A 14754-nucleotide genomic window follows, 5' to 3' on the forward strand; every position below is an offset into this window, starting at 1 on the left:
GAAGAAAAAAAGGGAAAAGTATTCATAATACATCTGGATTGCATAACATCAGAAAGCTAGAATTTCTTTTGTTTCTTTGAGAAAAAAAAAAGAAAAAAATATGCTGTACAAAATGCAGACACCATTTATTCCATCTCAATAACTGGCGAAACCTAGAGCCAAAGTAGTGTTAGTTTAACGTACGATACAGACTATTCTTTTTGTGGAACAGACAGTGGGAGATCGACAGAGTTCATCGCCGATGTAGCACTTCATATATTATTACCTTCATGTACTTATAAAAGCGTGCGGAGGTCAGAGGGTGGTGGTGGAGTTCAGGATGTCGTGCTGGATCTTGGCGTTAGAGGCCTTGGACAGGTCTCGCTGCGAAGACACAGAAGACACTTCATGTGATGAGAAGAAGGAAGCGGCAAACAAACACAACGTTTCGTCATTGTTATGAAAAGACGGCCGTTAGTGTGTGAATATGTACATATATAACAATAAATATGAGTGAGTGAGTGAGTGAGTGAGTGAGAAAACTTTAAACTCTTCTTATTGACAAGTCTCGCTTTTTTATTGACAATGTATCCTCTCTTGACCTCGGATAAGCCAGAAATATTTGTGTGGGATAAAGTAAATAATCTCTAATAGTAAGGACGGTAAGTGATCCATAAAATTATTTTTTACTTGCAGAAATCCCCCCCTTTTGTTAAAAAAAAACACAGTAAAGTATCAAATTATTTTATATCAGTGTTCCTACATTTACCAGGATGCTATTGAACAAACTCTCACTGAAATGCTTGAAATTGCCGCGCGATTAAAATGCAGTAGAAGATCAATAATAAAACTTTTCTTCATTGAATATAATAGAAGCCGGCGTCTCATTAATTAAAACATTTTGCTATCAATCTGCATCTGAACATTACATTTATCTTCTGTGTGTTTTGTTTAGTTTGTTATCTGGCTCACTGGATACAACTTTAGTTTTCCAATTAAAGGAAATCACAAAATCAGCTTTTAAAAGTGTTCTCACTTTTTCACACTAATAGTGTTCATTGTGATGGCTGCAAGGGAGAAAACACAGTAATTATGTTCGCTATATTAACAATAGTGCTTATAATCTGCCTCTCTTTATCAAAACATAGACAGTCAGAGTGTTTTGGGGTAAATCCACGCATGACGCCTTCAGCTCGGTAAAACAGACAGAGGCCAAAGAAAAGGTCAGATGGAGAGACAGGAAGTGGTCAAAACAGTGAAGGATGCAGGCGTGTCGGAGGATGCGTTCAGACCGACTTGAGCCCCAGTGCGCTCCTCTTAACGTGCCATCTACTGTTCCTTTTTACTCGTAATTAAATGTTTGTTTGTGTTGCTTTTGTTGCACCTCACGGTTGTTGTGTTGCCTCGCTTTACAATAAATCACTCAACTATAACACCGTTGTTTCTTTGTTGGCGACATCTTTGCACTACTGTTTTCGTTATTTAATTTAATATTCTATTTGTTGTAAATCTTGTCTGTCTGTTTCTCTTGAAGCACTTTGTAAACTTCGTTAAAGAAACAGGTGCTATATAAATGAAAGGTATTATTATAATTATCACCCAGCAGCTGGCTGTATGGCATCCCTCGGATTCCATGATCTGTCACTCAAACTGGCCAAACTGGACTTTCCCGTTGCATGTTTCCCACTGCAGGGCTGATTTGGGTCTGAATGCTGACTGAGTGATAAAGCTGAAGCAGCAGGTTAAGTTGCAGGTGATCAGAGGAATGCGGCAACAGCAGCAACAGAGGTTAGTCAGACTAACACACAGTTTTAGGATTCCGAACACACCTTGACTGAACGCAGTGGGTGTTGACCAAGTCCCTCTAAAACATAAATTTACATCATCAGCATTCCCAACACGCTTAAATGTGTTCTTGCACAGAAACAAGGGAAACAAAGGGAAGGCAAAAAGACTAGAGACAAAAGTTTACATTACCACAAACTCAGAATAGGTGCTGGCAACAGAGGCCATGCTGAGGTGATGCTGCGGGCTCGCGGGGGTCAGCGTGACCACGCCCAGGGGGCTCCCCCTCAGCTGGGCCTCGTTCTCCTTGTTGCAGCCCTGCAGCCGTGGGTTGGGGGGCTTACTGCCAACTGGCGTCCGCAATGCTGGACCCTGAAAAGACGGACGCACGGACACACACACACCGTCATGTCAGGAAACACTGAGACCGAGGGGTGAAATCCAAAGCATGTGCAAAAAGGAGCACAGAGAAGTCAAAATAAAGAACCGGCATATTAAAATATCCATCTCCAGTGTTTTCCCCACAAACAACAAAAGCATTACTTTTTCTGTAAATAACATCATTTTGTGACTCCAGTAGTGACTACAGTAGTCTAACCGCGAAGACACAAATGCATGGATGATCAGCTCCAAATCATTTTGCGACGATATTTTTCTAAGTTTAGAGTTATTCCTCAGCTGGAAAAAGCAATTTTTGGTCAGCTGTTTGCAGTGTTGCACTAAAGACATATCTTTGTTGAATACAACACTCAGGTTTCTTAGGCTCGGTTTAACAGATTGGCCCAAGTCACTGGTTGATCCCTGGAATAACCAATGTTTTTGTTTTGTCCACATTTAGCTGCAAGGTGTTATCACTTAGCCATTGTTTAATCTCCACCAAGCAATAAACTAAGGAATTTAGCCTCTGGAGCTGTCGGCTTGAAAGAACATTAAACCTGGATATTATTAGCAAATAAGTGATATGAAACATCAGAAAATTTCTGGATGACTTTTCCCAAGGCGATCAAATACAACAAGAATAATACAGCACCCAAAACAGAACCTTGAGGGACTCCATACAACAGATCTTCTGACTCAGACCTTATTTGGTTAGCTGTGACACTAAAGCTACGCCCACATAGGTATGACGAGAACCGATGTAAAACTGACCCTGATAGTCCTACTTCATCCCTCAGTCTATTCAACAGGATCTGGTGGTCGATGGTGTCAAAAGCTGAGGACAGATCTAAGAGAACTAGAACAGTGCATTTACCCGAATCAGCAGACATCTGAATGTCACTGGACACTTTCAGTAAGGCTGTCTCCATAGAGTGATGTTTACGGAGACCAGACTGAAATGTCTGGATGTTACTTTGATCCAGGAATAATCACAACTGTTCAGAGACCACCTTCTCTAGGATTTTGGACAAGAATGGAAGCTTTGAAATAGGCCTGAAATTACTGAAGTCAGTCGGGTCTAAGCCTGTCTTTTTAAGTATAGGCTCCACTACGGCATGCTTAAATTGGGAAACACACTTGTAGAATGAGAGAGGTTAACTATTTAGGTAACTTCAGGGCCAATTACATAAAACACTTTCACAAAGAGCCTACACGGAAAGACGTCGGATGAGCAAGAAGAGGGTTTCATCTTGGACACCAGTGTCGAGATAAGCAAGAGCCACAGACTTAATGAGGACTACAAGCTGGAGACCGCCCCAATGATAGCAGGGGTTCCACACAAGAGCAGGGATTTTCTCGTTGATCATCCTAATTTTGTAAGTGAAAAATCTTAACAATGCACTGCTGTCAGCTTCACAAAAAACAGGGGTAATTGAAGCAGCAGGACATAGAAGAAAATTGATCGTGTCAACAACACTTTAGGGTTTTTCTTATTTACTGTACTAATATAGTCAGATCTGGCATTTTCCACCATCTCATTGTATGAGGACACAAGATCCCTGAGATAAAGTCTGTGCACCTCAAATCGATTATTGCCGTTGTCTTTCATCGTGAAAATTAAAACCAACCTTGTTAGCCGACAAAGGTGGACGGAGCCCAGGCGAGCGGCAGACCGTTCCACCGTAGACGGAGCGGCTAGTGCTGTTAGAGGTGGCGCTTGAGATGCTGGAGGTCGCGTTACACTGCTCGGAGAGGCAGAAAGGAGGAGCGGGTTAACGGTGACTGAAGGCCTTACACATCTGTTAGGAAGCAAGAAGCTGCAGCATGAAGCGTGAAAGTTAAATCCCCCTCTTGCCGACCTTTCGTGATTTATTGGGGGTTTGCGTGCCGAGGAGTCTGCGCTTGGTGGGGGTCCGTACCGCCGTCCCATACAGCATGTCCTCCTCCGTTTGCTTGCTCTTCTTCAGATGCTGCAGAGAGTTTGTGAAGAGACGAGTCAACGCACATCTCCCCCAGCAGAAACACAAGGCTCCGTGAGCCCAGAATGAGCAGCGCGGCGGCCGGTTTTACCCGCTCTTGTTTCTCCTTCTCCTTCTCCACTCGGTGCAGCTCCCACTGCTCCTCCACGTACTGCAGGAACTTCTCCCCGTTTACGAAGAACTCACGACCCTGCTCGCTTTCCCACGCGTCGATCTGGGCTTTTAATTTTCTTTCCAGCTAAAAACAAAAAACATACAAGTTGCTGTGAAATGCTCAGACGTTAGTTCAGGAAGTGAGAGACACCTTGTCTTACCTTGGGGAGACTTTTGTGCAGCTCAGACCTCTGTTTCTCCTCTTTAAGGAGATTCCCTCCTCTGTTGGTAAATCTCGTCGGATCGGTGGCTTTTTTCTGTGGGAGAAAGATGAAAGAGACAGATTACCACCATAACCATTTAACCTCAGCTCCCAATAGATATCATAAACTGTGAGCAGCCCCTTAAGGACATAAATGTCCCTGTTGAAAACCACAATTTTCTCTCCCCCACGGCCATTACAGCATAACATTAAGCAGTATATTATTACAGTCAATCTAGAGTCATAGATTCTGCACTGCTCAAAAAAATTAAAGGAACACTTTGAAAACACATCAGGTCTCAATGTGAAAAATACAGTATATGTTGGATATCTATACAGATATAGATAGTTTAATGTCTTGGGAACAAAATGATGCCACATAATTTGGTGGAACTACAAGTTTCAGCCTACAGAGAGCTTGATTTCATAGACACCCCGAAAATCTAAGTGAAAAAATTATGATCAATTTCTGAAACTCAAAATGATTCTCAATATCTTGTGTGGCCGCCATGTGCTTGCATGCATGCATGCTTGACAACGTCGCGGCATGCTGCTAATGAGACAACAGGTGGTGTCTTGTGCGACGTCCTCCCAGATCGGTCTAAGGTCATCAGTGAGCTCTGTAAAGTCTGAGGAGCAACCTGGCGCCGTCTGATGGACCCAACAATAATGTCCCAGAAATGTTCTATCAGGTTTAGGTCAGGTGATCGTGAGGGTCATTCATCCTCCAGGTACTGCCTGAATACTCTCTACTCAGAATGACCTCCAGCAGGCCACTGGTGTGAATGTCTCTGGCCAGACAATCAGAAACAGACTTCATGAGAATGGCCTTGGGGTGCAACGTCCTGTAGTGGGCCCTGTGGTCACTGCTCAGCACCGTGGAGCTCAATTGGCATTTGCTGTAGAACTCCAGAATGTCATGTCCGCCACTGGCGCCCTGTGCTTTCACAGATAAAGTATTCCTTTAATTTTTTTGAGCAGTGTATTTTCCATCAGATTACCCATTGGGAGTAAATACATGCTATTTGTTGCAAATCATCATCGACATGTCCCAAAATGTAGGAACATTTCTCAAAGAATTTATTTGTGTTCATAAGTTTTCCTTTTTTTAATATGTATTGTCATGATTTTTGCAAATTATTTGTGCGAGTAGCATGCAAAGTTAATGCACAGATACGAATGGCTGTGAACGCAAATTTCAGCCAGGCAGCGCAAATGACGCAAAATTCTCTTCATTCACGGGTGATGTTAAGTTGCGAAGGATAATCAGCAACAAGAAGCTCCACCTGTCATCACTGCCGTCCTGTCGTTGCTGAATCAAACTGCTGCCAGTCCACCTGAAGTAGCGCAGCTTCACTCAGATGCTCTTCCTGCAAGAGTTGACACTGTGTGTGCCTACAAATAATATTATGAACCGAGATACGGGGGTGTTTGTGTACCGGCGTTTATGCAACTTCCACTACTAGTGGAAGTAGCAGAACTAGTGGTTATTTCAATGGTGGATGGCGGAAGTAGTAACTGTTTTTACGGAGATAAGCCACAGAGATAAGTCACGGCCCCTTTCCGATGCAAAAAAGTGAATGAAGCAAATTAGCCACATAAAGTAGAGGGAATAAATTCACAGAAAAAAGCGTTGCGAAAAAGCATTTGCGTGAACATTACAATCATTAAAATACATCCAGTAAAGCTCTGTTAACATGCTCTCCTAATGTTAGCTCCACGGGAGTTTAGGTAGAAACGTGACATTTTAGAAATCTCTCCGGGTAGCGAGACTATGGATGGCCGGCCTTTGTTTGTGGGTGGGACTTAGAGAGCGGTTCCGTTTCCTGTCACGTTAACTTACCTCCAGCTCCAGGAAGAGTCTCCAGCTGTCCTCCCACTGGTGGACGCCGTCGAAAAGCTCCTTGTGGTCCTCGTGCTGCTGCTTCAAGCGCTGGAGCTCCGCGTCATGCAGACCCAGCAGCTCTTCAGTAAAGTCCTCTAAAAAAACAAAACTACAAATTAAAGTCTCAGCGCTCGTCTAAAGCCCAGTATTCTTCTGACGAGGACAACGTTAAACAAAACAACCCACCGCTGAAATACGGAGCGAAAGCCTGGCGCTGGTTGGTGCTGATGAAGCACTTCTCCCAGAACACGGCAACCTCTGAGCGGATGGCGTCGATCACGTTGCGAATGTTGAGCAGTTTGAGCTCCTCCAGACGCTTAACTTCAGTTTGAAGCTGAAAACAGACAAATAAAGTGCAAACTTAAAAAGAAAAAGAAAAAAAGAACAGAGTACAAAAAGAACTCAGGAACCAGGTTTTAGCACTCAAGTCTTCTCACCGCTTCCAGGTTCCTCTTCCTGGACGTGACCATGTGCTCATTGAATGCCTCTCTCTCCTCTTGAGGGACGCCCAGTCGGCCCCACAGCTGCTGGATCTTTTCCCGGTGCGCCTCGCATGCCGCCTCGTTCTGCGCCTTGCGTTCCTCCAGCTGCAGGATCGACACGCAGATCATATAAAAGAATCAAACTTCAGTCCTGTGTTTCAGGGGCTCCGGGTCACACCTCACCTGACAAACGAGCAGTTTGAGCGATGTGATATTGTCTCTCGAGAGGCAAAACGAGTCCTCGTCCTCACAGACGACGTCCTTCTCGAAGCTGGTCTCGGGGACGTGGTCCAGCTCCCCCATGTGCACGATGATCCGCCTCTTAAGGTCCATGAACTCGGCGTATCGCCTCGCCTGAAACCACCAAAGCATTCGGGATTAATTTTAGAAAACTGGCCCCCAATTTCAGTACAGATTGAGAGGCAGTGGAGACTTTTTTTTATCCTGCACGCTTTTAATGACTTTCAGAAGCGGCAAAGTTGTATATATTATTTTTTTAAAACCAGATTTCCTTAAGTGATGCATTTACAATCCAAGTTGTTGTCACTTAGAAGAGGACGGTCCACATAAGCGTCAACGAGTGTGACAGTTCTCAAATGTCCCTTTCAACATCTGGTTTCATGTAAAAACATGTGATGAACTAAAAGGTTCCTTCTGCTAAATTAAACTACGAGCATCTTCTGCACAGCATATAATCAGAGTGTTTGATGGTTAAAAAAAGACTCTCTGCTAAGCTTAACTTTACTTCTCATGTTATCAAACAAAGATAAATGCTCTCATCTCGTCCTAAACTTCCTGTTTCATAAATGAAGCAGTACACAAATTGAAGCAGCCGTGCTGTGTGTGGGTATGTGTGCGTTTCCAATCAGGGACGGTCATCCCTGCAAACCCCACCCAGAGAGTGTCTGGAGTTTCAGATAGTACTCTCCCAACAACAAGGGTCTTTTTAGGGGTAAAAAGGTCAGGGCAATTTAATCTAGACCCTGGCCACTAGAACCTAATCTAGACACTGGCCACTCAAACCCAATCTAGACCCTGATCCCTTGAACCCAATCTAGACCGTGGTTTCTATAATTTAATCTAGACACCGCTTCCTATAACCTAATCTAGACCCTGGTCCCAATAACCGGATCTAGACCCTGGTCCTTAGAACCTAATCTATATCCTGGACCCTAGAACTTAATCTAGACCCTGGTTCCTAGAACCTAATCTAGGCTCTGGTTCCCATAGTAGAAACGCAATGAGTTCCTTGAAACAGTTCCCTGGTGAAAGTTCCCGATGTGTAAAAATGGGACCGGAAAAGACAAACCTTTTACAAAGCTCCCCTCTCACCCGCCTCCCTCAACAGCTCTAGAGGAGTGATTCTTAACCATAGGCCGGGGATCGCATAGTTCAGCCGCTTATCCGGGGTTGGGTCGCAGTAGTTTATAAACCAATACAATGTTAATATTTGAATGGGTCCTGGGCCACTTTGTACTTGAAAAGTTGGGCCCCGAGGTCCAAAAGGTTAAGAATCCTTGCTCGAGAGGAAACCCCGCCTCTCCACTCATGACAGACACAGGCGCCACAAAGCAAGCTCCCACCTTCTCTGCGTTCTGGTTGGCCACGTGCTGGCTGAAGCTTTCCAACTGCTCTGCCGTGGGGACAGAGTCCAAAACGATGCCATACGGCACGGAGCACAAGAGGTCGCACAGGTCCTGGTCCTGGTCCAGCAGGGCCTTCAGCCGCTGCATCCGCTGAGCCTTCTCCGTCATCAGAGCCTCCACCTGCGTGCGGATGTTCTTCTCCTGCTGCAGCACACTGATACCCGTCTCCTCCTGAACGCAGGAAAAAGAGAATGAGTGCAATCCTCATCAACCAGCTAGTCACTACGATGATGCAACAGAGTGGGCTCTAAAGTGGGCGCTACCTCAAACACGGGCAGCTGAAGTTCCAGGTAGAGTTTCTCTATCTCGGTCCTGCAGTTCTGAATGCTGCCGATGAGCCTTGTCTTCAGAGACTCCTCCTCTTTTATCATCATATCAAGCAAACTCTGGCAGAGGAAGACAACGAAGTGAATCAGCATTGTGCCAACAGTTGTGGATATATTGAAATCCACTAAGAGATACGTACTTTATTTAAGTAATGTCTATCCAATCCCACCATATATTTGGAGTTAACTTTATGCACAAGAATATTAGTCCTAGGTGCAGAAACATGTGTATTTAGATGCTGCTTTATTTGTAGCGTTCGGACTGGGGATGTCGCAAGAACGGATACTTACGGTACCTTTCGATACTAAAATATCAAAACATGGACAATGCCTATGTTGACGTACCGTCAAACAGCTGGCATCGGCGCTACGCCTCTTCTGGAACTGATGGGGGCAGTATACTCTTAAGTGCTCCAGTTGACATTTACATTCGGAAAACAAAAGATGGCAACTGCGGCTGCAGCAATCGTCCCACCGCGACTTGTTGACGCTTTTACATCACTCTGCGAGCAAAATCCCCAAAAGTCGCTGTCACGCCCTGTCGCGTCCCTCCAACAACATGCTTATTTTTGACAGTTTTTGAAGTGGGCGGAGGCAGTCACCGTCAGATCTGGGCATGCAACTCTCAACAGAGATGAAAATCAGGCGGGACGACTCACTCCATAAAGAAGTTAATGTTTCAAGTTTAAGTACATGGAATCTTTTTCTGTATCATGGTATCAAAAGTGGTATCGAGAATCGTGTTATTTTTCTGGTATTAGCACAGACTAGTGAATTGTTGGTATCGTGACACCCCTAGTTAGGACAGTGGTTCTCAAACTGTTGGGCACGACGGAGGTATTACAGGTGGAGTAATTTTTTATTTATTAATAATCCTTTATTAATCCCACAGGGATTATTCTCTGCATTTCATCATCCTTAGTAATGAAAGATCAGTGGGCTGCTGTGACGCAGGGTCTTGCTCAAGGACACTTCAGCATGTAAACTGTGGAGAACAGGGAGGAACCAGCTACCTTGTGGTTTCCGGACCAACACACTCCCTCTGAACATAAGAAATGGAAATATTTATGGAAATATTTATGTTACGCCATTAACAGGTTACGCTCGCGCCACTCACCGATTCTTCGCGTTTTACTAAACGCCTCCGTAAGATATCCACGAGGTCTTTTCTGCTGTTGCGTCTCTCAAAACAGAATATAGATATCAGCTCAACATTGAGCATGAATTGAGAGCAGCCGTATCAAATCCACAACCCTGTTTTAAAAATATTTTAGAGGAAAGCAGCTCACTGCAGGCACTAATTATACAATGTGATGGCTCACATATCAGGGCACTATTTTTCGTACTTGGTCTCACATATCAGGGCCCTATTTTTCGTACCTGGTTCAACAAAGTCGATCAAATGTCCCATTATCCATCCTCAATTACTGAGATGATTGACGTCAGGCTATGTTGATTCTTCGAAAGGCTGACATGCACACAAATGGTCTCAATCATTCGACCCAGACATCAGTCCTCAGGATAATTGTGCGTGCCCGCTCCTCTTCAGAAGGGAGAAAAGTCGAACGGCAAATTCATGATGTTCTCAGAGAAAGAGCGTCTCCTTTCTCTGCTGACAAACAGGAGATGATTATGACTATGATGAATTCAAGCCCATATTGATGGTAAAGTCTAATGGTGCGTTCACATTCAAAGCGTAGCGAATATTAGCAACACTTCCCGCTGCCTCCGCTGGTCAGTCTAGAGTCAAATAAGCATTGCAAAATATCAGACAAGTAAATGTGTCAGTGTTGGGAAAATGTATCGGCTAAATGTATCCCCTGTGCCTCATCACCCAAATCAATCAGATTATAATTATTTTAATGTGACTGCTGGCAGTAGCATACAAATGAATATATACATGAGGATATATGTACCGTATGTGCGTATCATGTACTATATATGTGTATATTCATGTATGTGTGTGTAGATTACCATATAACTAGGAGTCTGAATATGTGTATGGGTGAATCAGTATGTATCTATTATTCATAATGACAAATTCAATCAAGTGAAGCAGTGAAACAAATTGATGATTCTCTGTATTCTTCTTATCATAAGTCACCCATCATCATGTTCTACAATAATGATATGTATGCTGTACCATTAACACTGTCATATAATTATGAGCGCTTTCAACACATCCCAAAGTTTCTTAAGCGCTAAATAAATGTTACGAACTGCACGGCATGCAGCGGCTTTCACAATGTTTTCCGCATTAACGACACAAACATGTACCACTTGCAAAAAAGAGAGCTGTAGACTTGCTATTTTTTCACACAATCCTTCTGTGATCCATTCTGCATACAGTATGTGTACATTATGTGAGACCAACAGAGCTTGGCTGCGCTGTGTGATGTTCAATGTCTAGACAATTTTGTATGAAATAAATTATTCCTTCTCGGCAGAATTGATAGCGCTCGTACAGGAAGTCATGATGTGAGAACAGATCTTGAAGATCTGGAACAACTCTCTCCCTATAAAACTAATATAACTAAATCGCTCCTTCATCAATGAGTTTTGCACAGGTTGAACGTTATGGTTATCTTGAAAATATATTTAGTGCAAAACAGGTTATTTTTAGCCACAATAAGTAATTTATTTGCCAAATACTAGTTATTTTTTGCACAGATAGAACTTTATTTGCATTGTTCTAACAAAGTAATTGCACATGTTATTAGTTTCTGTCTGTTGGAGCAATCTGGTTTACTTAAACAGGATTTACATTTTCACAGAAGATTGAGCCCTTTTCATTACTGATGGTAAGTCAGTGTTGTGGACATTTCTAAGATGCTTCTTACATAAGCCACCAGTAAAATCTAGAGAGGGATTAAAACACGTTGGTTCATCATAGGAGCTCTGGTATCGATGTATATTTATACACCATCTCATTTGTGCAGAACATCAACATCAGCCCAATTAAATCTAGTAACAGTATCTAATCAATACAAACAGTTGTCTGTGGACTTTAGCGTAGTTGTATCCTGGAACAGAAAGATCGTATATCTTAAAACACAATACAATACACAATATATATCTTAAAACAGATGTATTGTGCAATTTTTTCCTTTCTATATTCACGTTTCTTGGCTTTGCAGAACATGCTTTTGATTCTCTCGTCCCAAAACTCAGAGGTAAGATCGATATACATTTTATTATTAATCCTGAAAAAGTAAATTGTTTCGCTAAAGCAGCATTCATACATACAAGTAAAGCATGATTGTATATTTTAAAAAATGCACAGTATTGTAGCGACCCTTGAGCAGTAAAGCTACGAGATGTCATCTTGTTTATTGTGATTTATCTGGAGACCATACACAGACTAATGTGGGCGGAGCCTACAACAAACGCCAGTCAAAACCGCTGAACGTCCTCTCAACGTGTTTTACCCTCTGCTTCCGGTCAGACTCACTCTCAACAGGCTCGTAACACAAACAACAACATCCTGACTCACTCAGCCGAGCCAATCACAGGTGTGTCCCTCCCACCCTTAGAGATTGCTTAGTATGATTGGCAGGTTCCACAGCCACACAGGTCATGAGACCTCCACTGACCTCCTGAACCCAGTAATTGCAATAACCAATCTTCTTATCTAGATCAACTTCTTCCTGTGAACACAATACCACTTATAACATACGACGTTAACGTTACATGTCACCAGGTCCCTTACAATACATACACAAAAAAATAGAATAAAATATTAAATTAACTAACAAAACAACAGTGCAAAGATGTAAACAAACAAAGACAAGCAATGGTGCTATAGTTAAGTGATTCATTTGGCCAGAGGAGACTGATTGTTATTGATTAACAATACTACCCCCCCCCCCCCCCCCCCCCCCCCCACACACACACACACACACACACACACACACACACACACACACACACACACACACACACACACGAAACCTATTTATACCCCTTCAGATCACAGTAGGTTTGGGTCGCAGCCTCTGGTTTACATTCCGGATAAACGCTCCCCGTCTCACCTTGATGTGGTTCTTGACCACGTTGGTCCTCTGCAACCTCTGGTCCTCTGGGATGCCGATCTCCTCCCAGATGTCCTTCAGTTGACACAGCGCTTTATTCAGGCACGACACCGCCTCGGCCGCGAGCACCTCGCTGGACGGTCGAGTGACGTTTGAAAAAAAGTACAGAAAACACAGAAGTCTCGTGTCTGATCAAAGCGAACAGAGGGATTGGTGTTTCACAAAACAGAAAATAAAACCTCACCTCTTCCTCATGGTTATATCCCACCGAGCTATGAGCCGTTCAAACCAGTTTAAATCTGTTTAAAACGACTGAACGCTGTCCCGGAGACTCGCCGCTCCGTCTGCTCCCGGTACGTGTCCGTTTGACGGTTCAAAATTCGCGCAGCGCAGCGTTATGCTCTCTGATTGGCTCGGTCCGCGGGAGCGCGTGCTGCGCTCGGCCAATGTCGGCCGCTGGTGGAGTTCCGCTATCGAATAGCGATGGTGAACCGCCCACCGCCGAGCGCCTCTTGATAGAAAACAAACGCACTAGTTTTGCGGAGGGTGCGGTGACGTTCAGCGGCACTTTGACACAATTGGGCGGTTGTTAATTTTAGACTTGTAATAACGTACAGCAGACCAATGGTTGAAGAATTATTCATATAAAAATATAAGTACTTATATCACACTATATATATATATGCTCCTTAAAGTCTTGCATTCATAAAAAAAAAAGTATGAAAATAGTTTGGGCAAAAAGGTAAGAAATACAATACAGTAGTGAAATTCAGAAATGTATTAAAATATATATGTAAATAAAATACGTTTATTAGTACTTTTTTAAATTATGGATTTTGCAGTAAAATGTCATCCATCCATCCATTATCTTAACCGCTTATCCTCATTAGGGTCGCGGGGCGCTGGAGCCAATCCCAGCTGTCAAAGGGCGAAGGCAGGGTACACCCTAGACAAGTCGCCAGTCCATCACAGGGCAGTAAAATGTCAGTGTTTAACTAATAAATATGATGTATTGCCGGTATGTGCTGGTTTCTTTACTCAGGGTGATAAAGGTGGAGGCGACCGCAGCTTCACTACCACCTATCACCAAGAGCGTGAGGCGACACCTTGTCGGTTGCATTATGTTGCATGTTGAAGATTGTGCTATTTTAACTGCTCAGAATAACACTTCAGTGGGTCAGAAACATCGTTGAGGCCTGAGTCACGCAAGTACAGCGTTAATTATTTGCAATTATTTCCGTCATAGATGTCAAGTGTCAACCATGTTAAAACGTTTATTCAATTAATTTAAATCTTTACAGTTCTTTCGTTGTCAGCTGTGTGTTTCCCGTTTGTAAGCGTCGGCGTGCTGGCGGGAACGGTGACCAGCGGCTGCAGGAATGTCTCTGGGTTCAGTCCACCATCGGCATGTTGGGCCTTCACATGTGGTTGCCCAGCAAAGACTCGATGAGCCGGGAGCTGTTTGTGATGGCGGTCGTCACCACGATGAATTTATAACCTGGGAACAGAGAAGTATGCATGCCATTTACGGTCATTCTGCCCGACAACAAGGGAATCACTTACAATGCCAGGTACTTTCATAAGAAATTCACGGCATTAGTACAACTCCAGTTAATTAATTACAATTAATTTCTTAATATAACTTATGAGTCTTTTAGTCAGTGTACAGGAAAAACAGGAAAATTTAAGAAAATGTGTACAATTAGACACTTATATACATTAAAGTTACATTAATAAATAACTTATGAATGAGTTAAAATAGAGATTGTCTTTGCTTTATTAGGAAACTAAAGACGTCTATAACAAAATGGCAATGACAATTTCTAACAATTAAAGTATACGGAAAGTTATTAAGCAGGTTCAATATGTATTCATTTTTCTATTGACAAAAAAGAGAAACATAGAAAC

At 43.1% G+C, this 14754-nt stretch overlaps 2 protein-coding genes across 3 annotated transcripts in view; both read right to left on the reverse strand.

Annotated features, from left to right (window-relative positions):
• Nucleotides 1-17: 17 nt before the first annotated feature.
• Nucleotides 18-13213, reverse strand: prc1b (protein regulator of cytokinesis 1b). 2 transcript variants are annotated; one of them, XM_068578368.1, is made up of 15 exons: nt 13091-13213; nt 12847-12979; nt 8753-8875; nt 8427-8660; nt 7027-7197; nt 6799-6948; nt 6548-6695; nt 6320-6456; nt 4436-4531; nt 4213-4359; nt 4002-4112; nt 3771-3884; nt 1957-2136; nt 1809-1843; nt 18-363 (listed from the first exon to the last, which is right to left on the reverse strand). In XM_068578368.1, exons 1-15 carry the CDS (start codon nt 13099-13101, stop codon nt 315-317), a joined length of 1839 nt encoding a protein of 612 aa, XP_068434469.1. In that variant the 5' UTR covers nt 13102-13213; the 3' UTR covers nt 18-314. The 2 variants fall into 2 exon arrangements, with proteins under 2 accessions (XP_068434469.1, XP_068434460.1); XM_068578359.1 differs by lacking the exon at nt 1809-1843.
• An 891-nt stretch (nt 13214-14104) lies between these two features.
• vps33b (VPS33B late endosome and lysosome associated) overlaps nt 14105-14754 on the reverse strand; it is an 11582-nt gene continuing 10932 nt past the window's right edge. The window contains exon 24 of the mRNA XM_068578380.1: nt 14105-14344. Within this exon, the coding sequence (XP_068434481.1) occupies nt 14265-14344 (80 nt within the window). The 3' untranslated portion in view covers nt 14105-14264. The remainder of the gene's footprint in view (nt 14345-14754) is intronic.

Source organism: Clinocottus analis, unplaced genomic scaffold (genome assembly GCF_023055335.1).
Source record: "Clinocottus analis isolate CAN_PGR_092001 unplaced genomic scaffold, fCliAna1.0.p SCAF_1, whole genome shotgun sequence".
NCBI classification, from domain to species: domain Eukaryota; kingdom Metazoa; phylum Chordata; class Actinopteri; order Perciformes; family Cottidae; genus Clinocottus; species Clinocottus analis.

Bases quoted from the DNA above. Each gene is read 5' to 3' on its own strand.
- prc1b (XM_068578368.1), bottom strand. The intron at 7,198-8,426 runs GTGGGAGCTTGC...TGGTGGTTTCAG, and splicing joins CCAACCAGAACGCAGAGAAG to GCGAGGCGATACGCCGAGTT. The intron at 4,360-4,435 runs GTAAGACAAGGT...TTTTGTTTTTAG, and splicing joins TGCACAAAAGTCTCCCCAAG to CTGGAAAGAAAATTAAAAGC.